The following is a 21,930-nucleotide window of genomic DNA, read 5'->3' on the forward strand; positions in this document are numbered from 1 at the left end:
TCTATGCCTGTGCTCACACCATTTCTCCTTTAACAACCCTTCTCAAGCTCCACTGATTACTAATAAAATCCCCCAATCACTCAAGGGGAGAGTCTCAAATCCCACATGCTCTTTGGAGACTGACTTCCCCTACTAGTCTAGCATGCTGCCTGTCCTTTTCAGGTAAACTTGCTGCTGTATTGATCGGTCTGATGTCCATGTCTTCATTTGTCAGTGACAGTGTGAAGTATACAGAGCAGGTGGCTTAGCCCTGCAGGAGAAGAGGAAGCTGAATTGCAGTCAGATGAGATTTGCCTGAGACTGGCTGGCCATGTGTTAGCGTTGGAGCTGGGCTAGAATGTGACTTTGGGACAACTTTTTATATTTCTCCTACCATCTTTATCCCACCTCTTCCTTTTATCCAAACGGGGTTTTAACCAGTGAGTGGATTCTCTGATTTCATGTCCTGGACAGTGGGGGAATCCAGGGGAATGAGTTGTGTCTTTCCGTGGCTCTGATAGTTTTCAGGTTTATAGGGAGGAGACCATAGTGGATAAATACTAGGACTTTGAAGTAAAAAAGTCCATGTTCTCTCCGGGCCCTAACTCTTGCTGTTTGTGTGACTTTTATAAAGTCATTTAACTTCTCTCAGTCTGTTTCTTTATCTGCAAAATGAAGGTAATGGTAGGCCGAGGGTTTGCAAGTTAGATGATTGATATGTGGGAAGTGCTTGGCTCAGAGCCTGGCAGGTGAATGGAATAATAGCTCTTGTTAACAGCGCATGTGTAGCTCCTGCTTCTAGGGAGCTCTGGTGCCCCTGTTTACGGGATCACGCCCCTCACCATCCACAGGCAGCCTGCAGCATCTCCTCCCCTCGCAGGGCTCCTAAGATGCTGATTAAAATTTAGGCAGTTATCCCGCTTGCAGGGCAAGGCCAGAGGTATCTGGGGGCACCCCTACGGTGCAAGGACGCCTCTCCTTTCTTGAGTGGCCTGTGCTGCAATCCCTCTCTCTCGCCTTGAAAAGTGGCCTGCAGCTTTCTTCCCTGGACCATCCACGCTTTTAGGTTTCTTTGCTGAGTGGAGATTTTGGCTTTAGGGGATGGGGCGTGAGAATTCGTCGGGGGCAGGCCAGAAAGTGGGCTCCACACAGCTGCAGGCAGTGAGGAGGGGAATTGGGTGAGGAGAGTGTTGCCAGCTGGCTCAGGCGGCACTGATGCCTGGAGTAGGGAATGTGGGCCTTCTTGACGTCCTCTCTTCCCTTTGGCCAGTGAAGGCTCCTGGGACCTCCCGATCTGTGCTTCCACCAGCAGCCTGAGTCTCACGGTGACTTCTTTGGCCTCCCAGCCCTCTTCCACCTTTTCTTTTCTTTTCTTTTGGGACTGGAGGGCTTTAAAATAAGGAGTTTTACAACTAAGGGGCAGGAGTGGAGGCACGGAGAGGGACCTGCAACAATAATAGATGCATAGGGCTTTATTTAACTCAAGTCTTTTGGAGATGAATTTTTAAAATATGTTTTTGTTACCTTCTTTAGAGGGGAAGGGAGAGGGATAGAAAAATTGATGAGAGAGAAACACTTTCTGCACACGCCCTACTGGGAATTGAGCCCACAACCCAGTCGAACCTCTTGGTGACTTAGATGCTCAACCACTAAGCCCCACCGCCAGGCTGGAGATAAGTTTTTAATGGCAATATCTTGAGACCCTAGACATTTACAATGTGGATGTAAGAAAATATTAGGAATAGCTCTCCCCTCCTCCTTTCATCCCGGTGCTCCTCCTCTCTCTCTGGTCTTGAGCTCTTCCCCCCCCCCAAATACTCCAGAGACTTGTTGGTTATCGTTGCATCCTTTCTGCAGTCTCCTCGGCATCATTTCCCCCATTTGACAGGTGAGAACACTGATGGAATGAGGTTGAGGTTGCCTGCTTAAGGTAGGCAGCTAATGAGTATCTGCCCCTGAAATGGACTGGCCCCTCCCTTTGTTCTGCCATGTGCTGCTGCGTCAGTGAACTTTGGGCAGAGTCCTGGAGAGCTCTGACACCCCCTTTGCTGTTCCCTCTTCTTGCTCAGCAGGCTCCAAGCTGCATTTCCTCCTCCTCTGGGAAGTGGTTAAGATCATGGGCTTTGGAACTAGGCCAACTTGGACTTGACTCTTGCAGCTATGGCCATGAAAAGTGATGTGTTGAATTGTGTCCCATCCCCCACCCCCAAATGTGTTGAAGCCCTAACCCCCAGTACCTTAGAATGTGGCCTTATTAGGAAACGGGTCATTGTAGATGTGATTGGTTAAGAGGAGGCCATACTGGAGTAGGGTGGGCCCACATGCAGTGTGAAGGGTGTCCTTATACAGAGATGACCATGGGAGAAACAGAGACTCCATGTGACGATGGGGACACAGATCGGAGATGGGTGCAGCCCTCAGAAGGAACACCGAGGTTCTGGCCATTATCAGAGAACCTCGGTGTTCCTTCTGAGGGTTGCACCCATCTCCGATAGAGAGAGGCAGGGAAAGTCCCCTCACAGCCCTCAGGAGGCACAACCCCGCTGGAACTCTGAGGGAGCACGTGTCTGTTATTTGAAGCCACCCAGTTAGTGGAGCTTGTTAGGGGGCCTCTAGGAAATGAATATACAGGAAGTTACTTGCATTTTCTGGGTTTCAGAATTGGTAGGACATCCTACTATGTGATTTTTTGTTTTGTTTTTGTTTTTGTGATGATTAAGTGAGAAACAGCTTCTGCTTTCTTAGTCTATGGAAAATCAGGGCTGATGTGGCTGACCTGTTTGCCCTCTTTGTCTTCCTTTAGCTGAGTGAGGAGTTGGATCAGGTGGTTGAGAACTCAGAGCGGGCCGACGAGCAGGAAAAGGAGGCAGTCAGAGTCCAGGGTTCCGGAATCTTACCAGGTAAGTGGGCTCAGTGCTGGGTGGGAGGGTGGGAAAACGGTGGGTGCTGTTGCTGCAGCAGGAAGCCCCGGGCCGGGCACCTGGCCTGTGGGTACGGTGGCAGAGGAGGAGGCCCCTGTTTGCGCCTGGTGTCAGATCTCAGGTGGTGCCCTACTTTAAAGCTATACATGCTTAACCAGCCTCCGGACAGAGGCTGTGCCTAGGCCCGTGTCTACTCTGCCCTGTGCTCCGTGTGAGCCAGTTCCTGAGGCCAGGTCTTTGGGTGTCAGCTCTTCTGTTAGTTTCCCCCTGAAAAGCAGGTAGTACCTGAGCCGCCCCCCGAAATCTGGGTCACTTCCCAGAGCCTTCTGGAAGAATATCTAATAGGCACCTCTTCGATATCAGGTCTCTCCAGGATAGTTAGCCAGCCGGGCGAGCAGGGCCTGCCAGTCAGGTGGCCTCTTACAGAGCCTTGTAGGAAACTCTGACACTGCTGACCACTTCTTCCTCCCCTGCCTCAGCCACTGCTTGCTCACATGTACCTGCCATGCTCACATCTCTAGCCCAACGGTGATCGATAAACTCAGGACCTATTTATCCCGTATATCCACATGCCCAGGTGGTAGCTCTGCTCAGCTGTTCCAGAGGCACCCTAAACTACACAAATCCAGCATCGCCCTCGGGATCTCCCCATTTGATCCTCGTCCAGTGTTTCCCGTTTCCCAGATTTTCTTAGAGAGGAGGGAGGCACCACCACCCACCCAATTGAACCAGGAGTCATTCTTTTTCCTTCCTTCCCTTCTTCACCATTTTCCCTGCCTCTTAGCTGTGCCTGCCTTCTTTTATCTTTCACTCATTCCCTCCCACCATTGGAGGGAATTCCTCTTCCTGGAGTTCTCTTCCCTCCATCACCTAGTGGATGCCTAATCATTCTTCAGCTCACTCCTTTTTTTCTACAAAGCCTTCTGTGACCTCCCAACTAGGTCACTTCCACCCTCCCACACTGTCACTGTATAGCCTGGCACCGCTCCCTTGTAGCTGTCACTGATAGGATGGTGTTTTTGTTTGCCTGACTGAATAGTATCTATTTTACCCAATGTAAGCTCCCTGATGGTGGAGACCAGTCTGTTTTGCTCACTGCTTTAGCCCTTGCCATGCAATAAAGATTTGTCAAATAGATGAGTAAGTGAACGAAGGCTCAGTCAGACTCTAGCTTCTTGGGTGGATGGGGGAGGTGGGATTCTGCTCCTCTTCATTCCTGTATTGGTAGGGGAGGAGAACCGGACAGGAAATTCTGTGGCTGTGTCTGATTCTAGAGAAGACTTTGGAGAAGGAAGGGCTGGAAGGGCAGCTGATGTTTACTGACTGTGACTTCTGGGCCAGCACTGTCATGGCCATGGCCCCAAGGTTCAGTGGTGTGGGAAGATCACGTGGCTGGTAAACAAGTTCCTTCTGACCTCAAACTCTTTCTGCTGCACCAGTGGTTTAAAAAAAAAAATGTTTAAGGCATCCTTTTACTAAAGCCCAGTATATAAAAGGTAGGTAGTGGCATGACTGCCCCCACTCTGACTCTAGGCACTGCCTGGGGAGAACAGTTTAAAAGCCTTGAATGTTAGGGCCTATGTTTCTGTAACAAATGACCACAAACTTAGTGGTTTACAACGACACAGATGCCTTGCAGTTCTGGAGGCCAGAAGTCCCACATGGGTCTCCCCGGGCTACAGTGAAGGTGGGGGCCGGCCTGTGTTCCTTCCCTGCGGCTCCGGGGGGATAGCTGTTCTGTGGACTGCCCAGCGCTAGAGGCTGCCCGAGTTCCCTGGCTTGTGGCCCTTCTTTCATCTTCAAACAGCAGTGGCGGACCGAGTCTTTTTCACATATTTTCATTCTGCCACTGACTTGTGCCTCCCTGATCCACATTTAAAGAGTCCTTGTGATTACATTGGGTATACCCAGATATTCCAAGATAACATTGTTCTAAGGTGTGTGAAGATCAACTTTAATCCCATCTTTCCACCTTCATTTCTCTTTGGTGTATAACTGGATGCTTTTACAGGTTCCAAGGATTAGGATTTAGGAACCTTAGATAGGCTGTTATTCTGCCTACTGTACCCTGCACTGTCCTCTTGCCTCCAATTAGGAGAGGACAAATCTAGGCAGCAGGAAGAGGAGGGAGGGCAGACTGTGAAAGATGAAGTTTTGTTCCTATAGATAAATGTGCACATGATTGATAATAAGCACATGAAAAGTTGCTCAGCACCATTAATCATCAGGGAAACGCAAATTTAAACCAGAAGGAGATACCACTTCAACCTACTAAGATGGCTACAATCCATAAGATGAACCATAACAAGTTTTGGTGAGGATGTCAGGAAATTGGAGCCCCTGAACATTGCTGGTGGGAATGTAAAATGGTGCAGTTGCTGTAGAAAACAGCCTGGCAGTTCCTCAAAAGATTAAATATGGAGTTATCCTGTGACCCAGCAATTCCAATCCTAGGTATATATCCAAGAGAAATGAAAACTTGCATCCACACAAAAACTTGTATAAGAATGTTCATAGCAGCATTAATCATAACAGCCAAAAGATGGAAACAGCCTAGGTGTCCACCAACTGAAGAATGAATAAACAGTATGTTATTATAATATAGGTAGGGGTGTCGAACTCAATCAGAGAAGGGGCCAAAATCTAAAATCCAGCCTAAATCGCGGGCCGAATGGTTTACTGAACAGTCATAAACTGACAATGTCATAAACTGACAGCGGAGTGCAGTGATGACAGCGCGGTGCGGGCCACATTGTAAGGCCTGGCGGGCTGGATTTGGCCCGCAGGCCTTGTGTTTGACACATGTGATATAGAGGGATGTTTCTTGGCAATAAAAAGGAATGAAGGACTGATTATGCTATGACATGGATGAGACTTGAAAACATTAAATGAAAGAAGTCAGACCCAAAGGCCACATATTGAATGATTCGTTTATGTGAATTGTCCAGAATAGTAGATTATTGGTTAGCAGGGACTAAGGGAAGGAGGAAGGACTGCTAAAGGGTATGGGTTTTCTTTTTGGGTCCTGAAAATGTTCTGTAATTAGATAATGGTGATGGTTGCACACCTTGTGAATATACTAAAAACTGTGAAATATATTCACTTTTAAAAGGTAATGGTATGTAAATATATCAAGAAAAATCAAAGCCGAAAACAATCACTAAATCGAAGAAGAGACAAAAAATTCATTCCTTCTTCGCACTCAGAATACACCTTTGCCCAGTGTTTTCTGCAAGGTAGGGCTGCCCAGGGGTATGGTAGCCAACCAGTTCTCCTTCCTCTGAACAGAAAACCCAGCTTGTTTTCAGAAAGTGAATTGCTCATCACAGATCCCCTTAATGGCCAGACTTACTGTCTGGGAAGTGTGGGTTTTTGAAGCAGTTGTGTTGTAGATTTTACAAAACTCAAATGTTACCCTTTTTCAAGAAAATCTTGTGCATTATTTTTATCTTGCTACTACATCAAGTTTATATTCATATAAAAATATAATTTAAAAATTATTTTTCTATTACAGTTTGCATTCAAGACTATTTTGTGCTAGTTTTAGGTATACAGCAGAGAGACATTCATGACGGTTACAAAGTGTTCCCTCGGTAACTCAGGTGCCCACAGTAGTTATTACAGTATTGTTAACTATAATCCCTAAGCTGTACTTTACACCCCCATGTCTGTTTTGTAACTAGCAATTAGCACTTCTTAATCCCATCACCTTATTTCACCCTGGCCTCCAACACCCATCCCCTCTGGCTTCTGTCAGTTTGTTCTCTGTATCTATTCTGTAAGTGTTTTCAATTTTGTTTGTTAATTTATTTTGTTCATTAGGTTCCACATATGCTATTTGTCTTTCTCTGGCTTATTTCACTTAGCATAAGACCCTCTAGGTCCATTCATGCTGTTGCAGATGATAAGAGTTCATTCTTTTTTTTTGTGACCAAGTAATACAGTAAAACCTTGATATAAATGACTAATTCAGGCGAAGGACTGTCCATTGAAGCCTAAACTTCATTATATAATAACTAGAGGCCCAATGCACGAAATTCGTGCAAGAGTAGGCCTTCCTTCCCGGCTGTGGGTACCAACTTCCCTCTGGAGCCTGGGACCTGGGCTGGCTTCCCTCTGGCCGCTGCCAGGCACCCAGACCTGAGCTTCTGTCCAGAAGTATGTCCAGTCTAATTAGCATATTACACTCTTATTATAATAGAAGTAGGTTTCCTTGTGCATATGTTAAACAATTGACAAATTAGTTTACCTCTTTTTACTTATGTAGACATGTTTGTGTAATTAAATGTAAGTATGTATGAAAAGTTCAATTTCATAGAAAAGTTTTCTATCTGTATTACTGTAATTTTAAATTTATACCGAATAGGTCTAGTAAACCCATGCATTCACCAGTCACCAAGAATAAACAAATGCAGACAACTGGGAGTGGCTTATGCACCTGGGAATAACGGGGCACGCATTAAAACTGCTGCAGGCTGATGCGATGTGATTACATGCTAATCATTTCCTGAACATTGTTTATTAGTGGTGACTCTTGGATTTAAGTATGTATAGTCGTAGATATGTAATACTTATTTACGTCAGCGAAATTACTACAGTTTTTTTTTTCTCCAACATATGGTCATTCGATAAAATTTGTTAAAAATAACAATGAATAACAAAAAAACACACTGTTAATTTAATTATAAACAAATCTTGGTTAAAAGCATTTTAAAATTAACAGGATGTTAATTTTCACAGATGACATCTGGACCGGAAATTTTGTCCTTTAAATCTCAAGTCCATTAAATCGAGGGTTTACTGTATTCCCTGGTGCCACTGCTTTTTTAACTATTTGTCTACTGATGGGCACTTGGGTTGCTTCCCATTCTTGGCTATGTAAATAATGCTGCAGTGAACATAGGGGTGCATGTATGCTTTGGAATTAGTGTTTTCGGTGTCTTCAGATATGTACCCAGAGGTGGAGACGCTGGGTCATAAGGCGGTTCCATTTTGAATGTTTTTGAGGAACCTTCACACTGTTTTCCATGGTGGTGGCACCATCTGCATTCCCTCAGCAGTGCACTGGGGCTCCCTTTTCTCAGGACCCTCCCCAGCACTTGTTGATTTATTAATGAGAGCTTTTCTGACAGGTGTTAGTGGTATCTTACTGTGGTTTTAATTTCCCTTTCTCGGATGATTAGTGATGATGATTTTCAGATGTCTATTGGTGATCTGTATGTGCTCTTTAGAGAAGTGTATATTCAGGTTCTCTACCCACTTTTTAATTGGTTGGTTGGTTTTTTTGGTGTTGAGTTGTCTGAGTATTTTATTAATTTTAGCTATTAACCCCTTATTGGATATAATATTGGCAAATATGTTCTCCCAATCAGTAGGTTGTCATTTTATTGGTTTCCCTTGCTGTGCAAAAACTTTTTAGTTTGATGTAGTCCCATTTGTTTATTTCTTCCTTTGCTTTCCTTGCCCAAAATATATCAGAAAAAATATTGGTAAGAGTAATGTCTGAGATTTTACTGCCTAAATTTTCCATGAGGAGTTTTATGGTTTCAGACCTTACATTTAAGTATTTAATCCATTTGGAGTTTATTCTTGTATATGATGTAAAAAGGTGGTCTAGTTTCATATTTTTGCATGTATTTGTCCAATTTTCCCAATAACATTTATTAAATAAACTGTCTTTTCTCCATTGTATGTGCTCTCTTCCTTTGTCAAAGATTAATTAACCATATAGGGGTTTATCACTGGGCTCTATTCTATTCCATTGATCTCTGTGTCTGTTTTTATGCCAGTACCATGCTGTTTTTAATTATTATAGCCTTGTAATATAGCTTGATATCAGGTAGTATGCTGCCTCCTACTTCATTATTGTTTTTTTCAAATTGCTATTCTGAGTCTTTTGTGTTTCCACACATATTTTTGTGTTATTTGTTTTACTTCTGTGAAAAATGCCATTGGTATTTTGATAGGAATTGCGTTGAATCTATACATTGCTTTGGGTAGTGTGGACATTTTAATTATGTTAATTCTTCATATTCATGAGCTTGTTATCAGCTTCCATTTATTATTATCTCCTTCAATTTCTTAAAATTTTCTGAGTATAGGTCTTTTACCTTCTTGATTAAATTTATTCCTAGGTATTTAATGTAAATGGATGATTGTTTTCTTAGTTTCTGTTTCTGTTAGTTCATTATTGGTGCAAAAAATGCAACCCATTTCTGAATATTTATTTAATGTCATGCTATTTTACTGAATTCATTTGTTCTAGTTGTGTGTTTTTTTTTATTTGAAGAAAAATATTTATTAGGTGTTGTTTATCATTACTGTCTTTGAAAATCAATGTAAGAAATCATTCCATTAAGACTGATTTTGATGAAAACACCTGTTTTATAATGGTGGCATTTACATATGTCAGAAAGACTATTCATATAATTTAGGATTCTCTGACTGCTGCCTTATCTTTTACTGAAACATGTAGCACTCAACTAAAATGATTATGGTCTAAAAATTTGTGAAAGCTTAAGGTATAAGGTACATAGTGGCATAGCCTAATAGTTGCTGAACATCTTCCTATCATAGTATTCACCATCTAAATGTACATATATAAGTAGGCATATAAACATATACATACATACATATAATAAACATACATAAAATACCAAATGTACCGGTTAATAATGTGGATTTTGTAATCAAAGAAAACAGGATAATTTCAAGAGAAACATCAAAAGTGCTTTATTCAAAATCAAACCTGGGACCCTTTAGTCCACAGGCCTATGCTCTATCCACGGAACCAAACTAGCTAAGGCTGATTACTAATATTTTGTTGAGGATTGTTGCATCTGTATTCATCAGTGTCTTTATCTGGTTTTGGAACCAGGATAGTCTCATAAAATGAGCTTGGGAGTGTCATCCTCTTGAATTTTTTGGAGTAGTTTGAGAAGGATAAGTGTTAAGTCATCTTTGAATGTTTGTTAAAATTTACCTGTTAAGACATCCAGTCTAGGACTTTTGTTTGTTGGGAGGTTTTTTTTTTAGATTACTGATTCATTTTCATGGGTTATAATCAGTCTGCTCAGATTTCCAGTTTCTTCTTGATTCAGTCTTGGAAGATTGTATATTTCTAGAAATTTATGCAGTCTTTCCATATTAACCAGTTTATTGGCAATTAGTATTTTCATATAATTCTTTGTATTTCTCGGTGTCAGTTGTTACTTTTCCTCTTTCATTCTGGTTTTATTAATGAGTCGGGGTAAAGGTTTATCAATCTTGTTTTTCTTTTCAAAGAATCTGCTTTTTTTTTTTTTTTTTTTTAGATTCTATTTTGTTTATTTCCCCTTTGATCCTAATTCCTTCCTTCTGCTGACGTTGGGCTTTGTGTTTTCTTTTTCTAGTTCCTTTAGGTGTAAGGTTAGATTGTTTATGAAAGATTTTTCTGGCTACCTGAGGCAGGCCTGTATTGCTATGAATTTTCCTCTTAGGACTCTGTCGCTGTGTCCTATAGATTTTGGTTGTTGTATTTTCATTTTTATTTATCTCAGGGTATCTTGAATTCTTCCTTGATCTCATTGATAAGCCATTCATTGTTTAGTCACCTTCGTGTGTTTCTGTGTTTTTCAGTTTTCTTCTTGTAATTGATCTCTAGTTCCATACCATTATGGTCAGAGAAGAAGCTTGATATGATTTCAGTCTTCTTAATTTATTTCGACTTATTTTGTGTCCTAACATGTGGTCTATCCTGGAAATGTACATGTGCAAATCAGCAAGGGCTGCCCTTGAAAAAAATATATATCCTGCATCTCGGGGTGTGTGTGTGTGTGTGTGTGTGTGTGTGTGTGTGTGTGTGTGAGAAATGCTGTGAAAGTATCAATTAAGCCATCTGGTCTAATGTGTCATTTAAGCCCACTGTTCCTTGTTGACTTTCAGTCTAGAATATCTATCCATTGATGTTACAGGGTGTTAAAGTTTCCTACTATGCCTTTCTCTCCCTTTAAGTCCATCAATATATGCTTTATATATTAGATGCTCCTGTGTTGGGTGCATAAATATTTACAACAGTTATATTCTCTTGTTGGATTGCTCCCTCTATCGTTATGTAATGCCATTCTTTGTCTCAGCCTTGGTTTTAAAGTCTATTTTGTCTGATATAAATATTGCTACTTCAACTCTTTGTTGTTGTTTCCCTTTGAATAAAGTATTTTTTTTCCTATTTCTTTACAATTTCTTCTTCTTCTTCTTCTGATATTTCATTGATATGTATGTTATGCTTATGTTGTCCCAGAGGTCCCTTAAACTATCCTCATTTTCGTTTATTAAAAAACAAATTCCCCCTTTGCTCTGATTAATGCTTTCTGCTACCTTGTCTTCCAAATCACTGATTTGATCCTGTTTCATCTAATCTATATAGTCCTTCTGGCATATTCATTTCTGACTGGTTCTTTTTTATGTTTTCTGTGCCCTTTTTATGCTTACTATCTCTGTGTTTAAGTTCTCACTGAGTGCATCCATTCTTCCACAAAGTTTTGAACTTTGTGTTTGACATATTGTCTCCTTTTCATTTTTTCCCCCCTTGGGATTTCCCCTGTTCCTTTATTTGGGGCATGTTTATTTTTATTTCCCATTTGGCTGCCCTCTGTATCTGTCTCTCTATTTTATGGGGATTTGCTGTGCCTTTCAGTCTTGGTAAGGTGGCCTTTGGGCTTTGGGTGCTTCAGGAAGGTCCCCTGTGTGGGTTCGGTGACCCCTCCTGTTGCTGAGTCTTGTTGCTGCTGGCTCATCTGTGTGTAGAGTTGACCTTTGGGGCCACTGACTGAGGATTGACTACAGTCACAGTGTATGAGCTGCTGTGAAGGGCTGACCCCATTAAGCAGAATTCTCCCCACTGAGGTCTGGTGTCTGCTGTGATCTCCCTGTGGGTGTGCTGCTTGTGGAGCTGATTGGATCGTGCTCTGATGTGGTCCAAGGCCTGCCACCAGTTTGTTAGCTCTGGAGCCTCTGGGGAGGGACTCTGGTGCCGGCCAGTGTCAGATGCCTGTAACTGATCTACTGTTACTGATCAGCCTGTAACTGACCCCGGGCTAACTGTCTGGATCTACCAAGCCATCTACAATCTGTGGCTGCTTCTGCCGAGGGGCATGAGGGTCTCAGCTGTGTACCAAGACTGGCTTCCACCAGCACTGAGGCCAGGGACAGGTCAGTAATCGGCCCCCAACCCCTGAAGTCCATCTTCGCCTGCTGGCTGCCTGCTCGGCTCAGTCAGGGGAAGAGCCTCTCATGCTTGAGTTGCACGAGATGGGTTCTCAGTGAGTCACCAGGCAGTGGGAAGTGCTGCTCACCAGGTTGACAGAGAGTCAAACTCAGTGCCAGTGCTGGGTCTGAGCCACTCTGCGGAAGTTCAGGGTACACAGTGCTAGCTGCCGCCCGCCTGGGACCTGCGGACCTCTGAGGCGGGGTGGGACCTGCAGAGTTCACCAGGCTAAAAGCGACCAGGCTCCGGCCACCAAGAGAGAAGGCTCCACACTGCGGCAGTACGCAGTGGCACTGACCAGACGTGTGAAGGGGAAGTGGTTTGCCCAATAGCCGCACAGCTCCCTCCCTGTGCCTCTGGCACTCCTCCAGTTTGCCGCGCTCCCTCGGAGCCCCTCAGTAAAGTCTGCACACACTCCAGGCTGGAGGCAGAGACAGACACACTACCAGGTGCAATCCTGGCGAGGCGGGGCTTCTGCCACTCCCCAGGCTGATGAATGGGGGGATGCTCCACTCAGCCAAGGTGGCACCCAGCACAGGGCACTTGCTGTTTTCACTCACCCCCTCTACCCGCAGCCACTCCACTCGTCTTCCTCAGTCTGGTCCACTCCCTGCCATCCCCCTGCAGAGCCCCGGTGAGTGCCAGGGCCCCTAAGAGGGCAGTACCCTTCTCACCAGGGCAGCGGAACCCCTGCTGGTTTCCGTAGCCAGGTATTTTGTGGGCTGTTTTTTGTGTTGTTTTTTTTTGATCCTGGCATGGGGCTGAGGCCCTGGCTCCTCCATAGGGACTTCCTCTGGATTCTCAACCGCAGCACGTGGGTGCGGGCCCCCTTTTGTGGGCCTGCCTTTCCTGCCGGTCTGATGCGGTTCCTCTGTGCCCCTCAGTTATGAGGCTTCTGCTCGGCTAGTCCTCATAGGTACTGAGGTGGATTTTTCAGTGCTTGGCCATGACTCTGACATGGTCCAGGGAGGAGGGGAGTGGAACTTCTCCCGCTCCACCACCATCTTGCTGTTGGGAAGGAATTTACCTTTTTTTTAAATTTATTTTTTTAATGTTCTTGACTAGAACCAAACCCAGAGCCCTTCAGTCAGCAAGCTGATGCTCTAGCCACTGAGCCAAACTGGCTAGGGCAGGATATTTACTTTTAAATTATATACATCAGCTTGCCACAAAAAAGCCAGGATTTGCCTTTCAGACTGCAGAGTGCATGGAACATTCTGTCAAATAGCCAGCATCTCTTTTTTTTTAATGGAAAAATGCAGTAGTGTCTAGTTTCAGAATTGAAGTGACACTGTAGCACATATGGATGATAAAGAGTTTTACAGCTTTTATATTACGAATTTTCACATGCGAATTGGTGGGTCAAGGAAAAGCTTGCAGAGAAGCTAAACTTGGCTTCTGTAAGTGAGACTCTTGGCCAGTGTCTCTATGAGAGTAATTTGTCCAAAACAAATGAATCCAAGTGATGCCATTGTCACATGACCTTTTTGTGCCTTAGATTCTTAGAGTTTTCAAGAACATGTGGGGAGAGATCATTTCTTTCCCGCACCGGAGTTAGAGCGCTCAGGTCGTGTTTATCTGGCTTACGACAGGGTGGGTCTTGCCCACAAATGCCCATCGTTGTTCCTCCTCACTGTGTGGTTCAGCTGGAGTAGCAGGCAGCCTGCCTTCCAAAGGTCTCAGAGTTGTGCTTGAGATGCAGGGATAGTCTCTCAGCCAGGTCTTCTCTTATCGTCATGAGTACCTGGATGGTCAGTACTGACACGCACGCTGTCAGTATGGAACGCACTGACTAGGAGTCAGGGCTCCGGGATTCTCGGTCTGATTGTCCCAGTGACGGCCGCGGGACCTAGATCACCGCACAGGAGTGAGTTTGGACCAGATGGCCTTTCAGTTCCCTACCGACTCTTAACAATTCTATTCAGATGTTATGCACCAAATCGTTTTTTGTTTTTTTTTTAATTCTTTCAGTTTTGTTTTGTGACCTTTTCACCCCATTAGAATGTAGAGCCTGGTACCTGTTGCAGTACAGGTATGAGCAGCTCATGGCAGTGAATGTGCCCTGTTTTGAAGCGAACCCTTGGTCCCACATGAACCGTGGGAGCTGGGGGTGCCTTCCAGACAAAACAGCTGTGGCAGGTCCCTGGGCCCAGACCCCCGTCCTTGGGTCCTGTAGCCCAGCTACGTGTAACCGGTGAGCCCCTAGCTAAGCGAAGCCGTGTATGGACTGGGCCTGAGGGTCGTGCCTGTGACGTGTCTAACAGGGCACCCTGCACAGGATACTCGGGGAGGAGATCTGAATGGAAGGCTCATGTAGGAGGGACTTAGTGAAGTGGAGCAGGGTCATGAGACAAACACGCAGAGAAGGCAGATAGCAAAGTCATGAAGGAGCAGAAATTGACACAGTCCCTGATGAGAAGCAGCAGAAATAGAATCAGACACAAGTGAAGTTGAGCCTGACTGGTGTGGGTCAGTGGTTGAGTGTCGATCTATGAACCATGAGGTCACGGTTCAGTTCCTGGTCAGGACACATGCCCTGCAGGAGGCACCCAATTGATAACTCTCTCTTGTCATCGATGTTTCTCTCTCTCCCCCTCTCCCTTCCTCTCGGAAATCAATTATGAAGTTGAAAAGGAGAGTCGCTGAATTCCTTTTGTAGAACTAGAGCTGCCGCGTACTGTGGTGGCTTAGCTCTCAGCTGCCCGAGGGGTTTTCTTGGAGCGTCCAGTTCCTGACTTTCGGGGCAGCTGTAGAGGAAACATCCGTGCCTACAGCAGCCTGTTCCTTACGGCCCGAAGGAGCCTCAGAGACATGTCTGGCACTTTGCACTCCTGTGTGAAGTAAATGCTTTCTAAGGCATTTTGCCAGAAATAGCAGGGCACACCAGTTTGTGTAAAGTTTTACATGCCTGAAGTACACTGGCGTCCTCTGACAGGTTAAAGGTAGCTAGTTAGCATTGCAAGACTTAGTTGTTCTATTATTTGGGTTATTCATTCATTTAATAGATATGGAAACATTACATGTCTTCTGTGTGAAAGACTGTATTCTGCCCCACCTCCATTTTATTTTTTTCTCGTTATTTTTTTTCTAATTCTTTATTATTAAGAGGTTGTAGTGGCTGAAACCGGTTTGGCTCAGTGGTAGAGCGTCGGTCTGCGGACTGAGGGGTCCCAGGTTCGATTCCAGTCAGGGGCATGTACATTGGTTGCGGGCACATCCCCAGTGGGGAGTGTGCAGGAAGCGGCTGGTCGATGTTTCTCTCTCATCGACGTTTCTAGCTCTCTATCCCTCTCTCCTCCTCTCTGTAAAAAATCAATAAAATATATTTAAAAAAAAAAAAAAAGGTTGTAGTGCATGGTCTTCATTTGTGCTAGCTTCATCATTGAGGGCTTCTTTTATGATATAGAAGGCACTTTGTTTTTTTCAATAACTAATCCAATGAGCAGGCACTCTGTATTGTAATGCATTTTGCAACATTCTCTTACCTACTTCTCTTAGGCATCCGGTAACATTGAAATGATCATTTCCTTTCACATGGAGAAGTAAGGCTTAGGAGCATTAAGTAACTTATCCTGGGATCACAGAATAGTTGGTAGCAGAGCTGGAACCCAAATCACTCTGACTCATGGTGTGTGTGTGTTGTTTTTAAAATATATATATTTTTGGTGTGTGTGTGTTGTTTTTTAAAAAATATATATTTTTATTGATATTAGAGAGGAAGGGAGAGGAAAGAGAGAATCATTGATCGGCTGCCTCCTGCAGGCCCCCTACTGGGATCAAGCCCACAACTTGGGCGTGTGCTCTTGACCAGAATCGAGCCCGGGACCCTTCAGTGTGCAGGCCAACACTCTACCGACTGAGCCAAGCCAGCTAGGGCTACATCTCATGGTTTTAACCACGGGGCTACATTTCTGGTCTTCCCGTTCAGAACATTAGTGAGTAATGAACACCCACATCACTTCTTCCTCCAAGTCCTCCTGGTGCGTTAGGCACAGTGCCATGTGACCTCCTCCCCAAAGCCTTTGCTGACCTCTGTCTTTCTCCACCTGCTCTCCATTCCTCCTCCTGAGAAAAGGAAGCCTTTCCTTTCACATCTTCACATCCTTCAGAATTCTGTAGCAGTTGTAGCACAGACCACCAGTCCTGGTCTCTCGGTGTCTCCCCAAAGCGCCTAGCTCAGTGTCTTGCATATAGAGTTGGTGCGCAATGCATGTTGGTAGAACTATAGAATGGACGATTTCCTTGTCTCCACCAGCCTAGGACACATCAGTAATTCTGTGCTGATCCTGCTTTTGTGCTTTTTAATAAAGTAACATGAAATAATTATGACAAATACTTTAATATCTTGGTTTTTAAAGCTTATATTTCAAGTTAAATTTATTGGGGTAACATTGATTAATAACATTATATAAATCCCAGGTGTACAACTTGATAGTATGACATCTGTATACAGTATTGCATGTTTGCCTCTGGAAGTCACCGCACATTTCACCTTCTTTACTCTTGTCCTCACTCAACTCCCTGCCCCTCTGGTCACCACCATTCTGTTTTCCGTGTCTGTGAGTTTGCTTTTTTCTTTGCGTGTTTCCTTTTTGTTTTTATATTCCACATAGGAGTGGAATCATGCAGTTTGTGTCCTTTTCCTTCTGATTTATTTCACTTAGCATAAAACTCTCAAGATCTATCCATGTGTGTATGTCTTAAAATTTTTTATTTTATTGATTTGAGAGAGAGAGGGAGAGAAGTAAGGAAGAAGAGGAGGGTGGAGAGAGAGAGAGAGAGAGAGAGAGAGAGAGAGAGAGAGAGAGAAATATTGATTTTTTTTGTTCCACTTATTCATGCATTCATTGGTTGATTCTTGTATGTGCTCTGACTGGGGATCGGGGATCGAACCTGCAATGTTGGTGTATCAGGATGACACTCTAGCTACCTGAGGTATTCAGCCAGGGCCAAGATCCACTCATGTTGTTGTAAATGGCAACACTTTTATTTTATGACTTAGTAGTCAATGGTATATATGTGTCATATATTATTTGTTGAAGGACATTAAGGCAATTTTTTTTTTTTTTTTAAATATATTTTATTGATTTTGTACAGAGAGGAAGGGAGAGAGATAGAGAGCCAGAAACATCGATGAGAGAGAGTCATCGATCAGCTGCCTCTTGCACACCCCCTACTGGGGATATGCCCGCAACCAAGGTACATGCCCTTGACCGGAATCGAACCCGGGACCCTTCAGTCCCCAAGCCGACGCTCTATCCATTGAGCCAAACCGGTCCCGGTGGACATTAAGGCAATTTAAGGAAATTGGCTATCTGTACTAATAAAAGGGTAACATGCTAATTAGAGCAGATGTCTTCCAAATGTCCATCCAGACAAAGCCACAGCAGCTGCAAGGCCTGGGGCTCAGGCAGCTGTAGGCTCAGGCAGCCATCAGCTCAGGTAACTGTGAGCCCCAGCAGCTGCGAGGCCCAGGGCTCAGGCCTTGCAGCTGCCGCGGCCAGCAGTGGCAGCAGCAGTGGGGTGATGGAAGTGGTGCCTTCCCCTGATCAGCCAGGTCGCCTCTGCAGAGGGATGTCAGTAGGACATCCCCTGAGGGCTCCGGAACTGTGAGAAGGGGCAGGCCCGGCTGAAGGATCCCCCCAGTGCATGAATTTTTGTGCACCGGGCTTCTGGTTGTAAATAATGCTGCAGTAAACAGAGGTACATACATTTTTACGAGTGTTTATTGTCCCAAACATTGGTTTGTTTTTTATTTTTTCAATTACAGTTGACATTCAATATTATACTAATTTCCGGTGTACAGCATAGTGATTAGACATTTATAACTTACAAAGTGAACCCCCCAGTAAGTGTAGTACCCACCCAACACCGTACATAGTTATCACAGTGTTATTGTCTGTATTTCCTATGCTACACTTCACCTCCCTATGACTGTTTTATAACTATCGATTTGTACTTCTTAACCCCTCACCTTTTTCACCCAGTCCCCCCACACTCCTCCCATTTTGTTCCTTATATGAGTCTTGTTTCTTCATTTATTTTGTTTTTTATTTGTTTTTTATTTTTTTAAATAAATTTTTATTGTTCATATTATTACAAATGTTCCTTTCCCCCCCCCCCACCATTGCTCTCCTCCACCAGGTTCCCACCCCACCCTCTGCCCTTTCCCCACTCCCCATTGTCCTCATCCATAGGTGCACAGTTTATGTTCAGTCTCTTCCCACATCCCCCTCTCCCCTTTTCCCTAAGAATCGTCAGTTCACTCCCCTTCCATACCTCTGATTCTATTAATTCAACAGTTAATATTTTGTTTTTTAGATTCCATATATAAGTAAAATCATATGGTATTTGTCTTTGTCTGATTTATTTCACTTGGCATAATACCCTCTAGGTCCATGTGTGTTGTAAGAGTGTAAAATTTCATTTTTTCTATGGCTGAATAATATTTCATTATATATATGTACCACTTCTTTATCCAGTTGTCTATCATTGGTTTCTTAAGTTTCTTTCATATCTTGGCTATTGTAAGTAATTCTACAGTGAACATGGGAATGCATGTATCTTTTCAAATGAGTGTTTTGGATTTCTTCGGATAAATGCCCAGAAGTGGAATTGCTGGGTCATGTGGCAGTTCTATTTTTAATTTTTTGAGGAACTTCTATACTGGCTGCACCAACTTGCATCCCGGTAACAGTGTGTGAGGGTTTCCTTTTCCCCAACACTTATTGTTTGGTGATTTATCGGTGATAGCCATTCTGACATGTATGAGGTGATATCTCATTGTGGCTTTAACTTGTTTTTCTCTGCTGCTTAGTGATGTTTGACTATCTTTTCATGTATTTGTTGTCCGTCTGTATGCCCTTTTTGGAGAAATGTCTATTTCTAGTTCCTTATATAGTTTGGATATTAACCCCCTATTGGATATGTCATTAGTGAATATCTTCTCCCGTTTAGTAGGTTGTCTTTTTGTTGTGTTGATGGTTTGCTATGCAGAAACTTTTTATTTTTATGTAGTCCCATTTTTTTAAAATCATAAATGGATGTTGAATTTTCTCAAATGCTTTTTCTAAATCTACTGGTATGATTATATGACAAATATACTTCATTTTATTTATGTAGTGTAGCATATTAATTGATTTGTGGATATCGAACCAACCTCGTATCTTGGGAATAAATCCCACTTCATTATGGTATATGATCTTTTTTACTTATGATGAATTCAGTTTGCTAATATATTGTTAAAGACTATTTGTATTTATGTTCATCAGGGGTATTGGCCTAGAATTTTCTTTTTTTATGGTGTCTTTCTTTGGTGGTGTTATCAGGCAATGCTGGCCTTCTCAAATGAGTTTAGGAGTATTTCCCTCCTCAGTTTTCTGAAATAGTGTGAGCAGGAGAGGTATTAATTATTTTTTAAATGTTTGGTAAAAATCACCCGTGAAGCCATGTGCTTCTGGACTTTTGCTTGTTGTGAGTTTTTTGGTTACTGATTTGATACGGTTAGTAGCTAATGGCCTATTCAATTTTTTGATTCAGTTTTTAGAAATTTATCCATTTCTTTCAGGTTGTCCAGTTGGTTGACATGTAATTATTTGTAGTATTTCCTTGTAATCCTGTGTATTTCTCTGATGTAGATTGTCAATCACCTCTTTCTGATTTTAGTTATTTGGGCCCTTTTTTTTCTTCTAATGAGTAACTAAAGATTTATTAATCTTATTTTTTTCAAAGAACCAGTTTCTGATTTCATTCATCTTTACTATTGTTTTGGAAGGCTTTTGTTTATTTCCACTGTAATCTCTATTATTTTCTTCCTTCCATTTCACTTTGTTCTTCATTTTCTAGTTCCTTTAGGTTTAAGATTAGATTGTTTAATTGGATTTTTCTTGTTACCTGAGGTAGGCCTGTATTGCTACGAATTTCCCTCCTTCCTATGAATCGTTTTGGCTGTGGCCTATAGATTTCTTGGCCATTATGTTTTCATTTTCATTCGTCTCAAGTTATCTTTTGATTTCTTCCTTGATCTCATTGTTAACCCATTTGTTGTGTAGTAGCACGTTATTTATGTGTGTTTTAGTTTTTTTATAATTGATTTCTAGTTTTGTGCTATTGTGATATGATAAGATGCTTGATAAGATTTCAGTCTTATTAAAGTTATTAAGACTTGTTTTGTGCCTGATGCACTGCAGAGTGATGATGGGGGACAAATGGGTGCCCTGAGAGCACTGAGGAAGGGGAGCCCAGGTAAAGTGAGGGGGTCAGGGAAGGCTTCCTGGAGGAGATGCCTTTCTAACCCGGCACCTGAAGGACGAGTTGGGAGCCAGCTAGGGGAGCAGAGTGCTCAGGCTGTGTTTCAGGGTGGATTGTCGGTGGAGGCTGAGGTGAGGAGGTCGGGTGTGCAGTGACCTTGCCCCCTTGCTAAAGCAGGTCAGGGGCCTGGGTTTCCCTGCCCTTTGGGTCACCTGTGCTGTTGTCCTTCAGCCCTCGACAGCGAGTCTGCCTCCAGCAGCATCCGCTTCAGCAAGGCCTGCCTGAAGAACGTCTTCTCGGTGCTGCTCATCTTCATCTACCTGCTGCTCATGGCCGTGGCCGTCTTCCTGGTCTACCAGACCATCACAGACTTCCGCGAGAAGCTCAAGCACCCCGTCATGTCCGTGTCTTACAAGGAAGTGGATCTCTACGACGCCCCAGGTAGAGCTGCTGGGACAGGTGTCAGGGCACAGGTCTGGGGCATCCGTTTGCAAATACAGCCTGAGCTGCCACTGCACTCCTGGCCCCGTGCTGGGCGCGACGGGCAGGGTGGGGAGTCTGAGCACAGTCTGGTGTAGGGTAACACCCAGAGAGCTGTCCTGTGCCAGGGAGAGAGAGAGGCAGAGCCTGGAGTGGCCACTGCAGCACGGGGTGGGCCAGGAGCCGTTTGCAGAGGCAGGGACTGAGCTGGGCTCTGTCGGGGGGAGAGTGTTCCTGGGAGGAGGCTCAGCAGAGCAGAGGTGAGTGGGGAGGCTGACCTGGCTTTGCTCTCTACCTGCGGGCCGCTCTGTGTCCGCTTTCCTGGTCTCTGAGCTCCGCTGCGTCTGGTGCGTGTGCCGCTCTCGGTGTCTCTGCCCCTGAGGTTGGAGCAGCTACCCTCAGCAGATCCGTGGATGAGGAGCCTTGGAGGGGGGTGGGTGAGGGCACACCTGGAACTCCAGGCAGAGCAGGTGATGAGAGACAACCTGAGATCTGGGAGCCCCACACCGGGCCTCCCACTCACTCCGCGGTGGGTGCGGTCCCAGGAGAGGCTCCGTCAGGAGGCCCCTCACTGACAGCAGTGTTCTGGTGCAGGTGCAGGGGGGGAGGGCTCACTGAGGAGGCCTGTGGCCCTCACTAGAGGAGGGCTTTCTGAGGGCAGAGGACGTTGCTTCCCTCCCTCTGTAGCCTTTTCCTTCTCTCTCCCCTGCATCCTGAACTTAGGCTGCTGGCGGGTGTGAACAAATGAATGGGACAGGACTTTAGGGTGCGGTCAGGGCCTGTGCCTCCTGACGTTCATTTTCCATTTGCCCCTCAGGGATCGCCCTGTACCCCGGCCAGGCCCAGCTGCTCAGCTGTAAGCACCATTACGAAGTCATCCCGCCGCTGAGGAGCCCGGGCCGGCCTGGAGACGTGAACTGCACCACCCAGAGGATCAACTACACCGACCCGTTCTCCAACCAGACCCTGGTGAGTCTGGGCAGGGCAGCTGCTCCCGGCCCCACACCGAGGGCCCATCTTCTTTCTGCCGGGGGCTGGTGCGGGCCCTCGACCCAT

At 44.5% G+C, this 21,930-nt stretch overlaps 1 protein-coding gene across 3 annotated transcripts in view; it reads left to right on the forward strand.

The window, feature by feature from the left end:
- Positions 1-21,930, forward strand: part of PACC1 (proton activated chloride channel 1) — a 35,477-nt gene that overhangs the window by 5,036 nt on the left and 8,511 nt on the right. For all 3 annotated transcript variants that reach the window (XM_084866046.1, XM_084866045.1, XM_084866047.1), the window contains 3 exons: positions 2,783-2,879; positions 20,626-20,835; positions 21,692-21,843. In XM_084866046.1, the coding sequence (XP_084722172.1) occupies positions 2,783-2,879; positions 20,626-20,835; positions 21,692-21,843 (459 nt within the window). The remainder of the gene's footprint in view (positions 1-2,782; positions 2,880-20,625; positions 20,836-21,691; positions 21,844-21,930) is intronic.

This window comes from Pipistrellus hanaki, assembly GCF_964339955.1.
Source record: "Pipistrellus hanaki genome assembly, chromosome: 18".
NCBI classification, from domain to species: domain Eukaryota; kingdom Metazoa; phylum Chordata; class Mammalia; order Chiroptera; family Vespertilionidae; genus Pipistrellus; species Pipistrellus hanaki.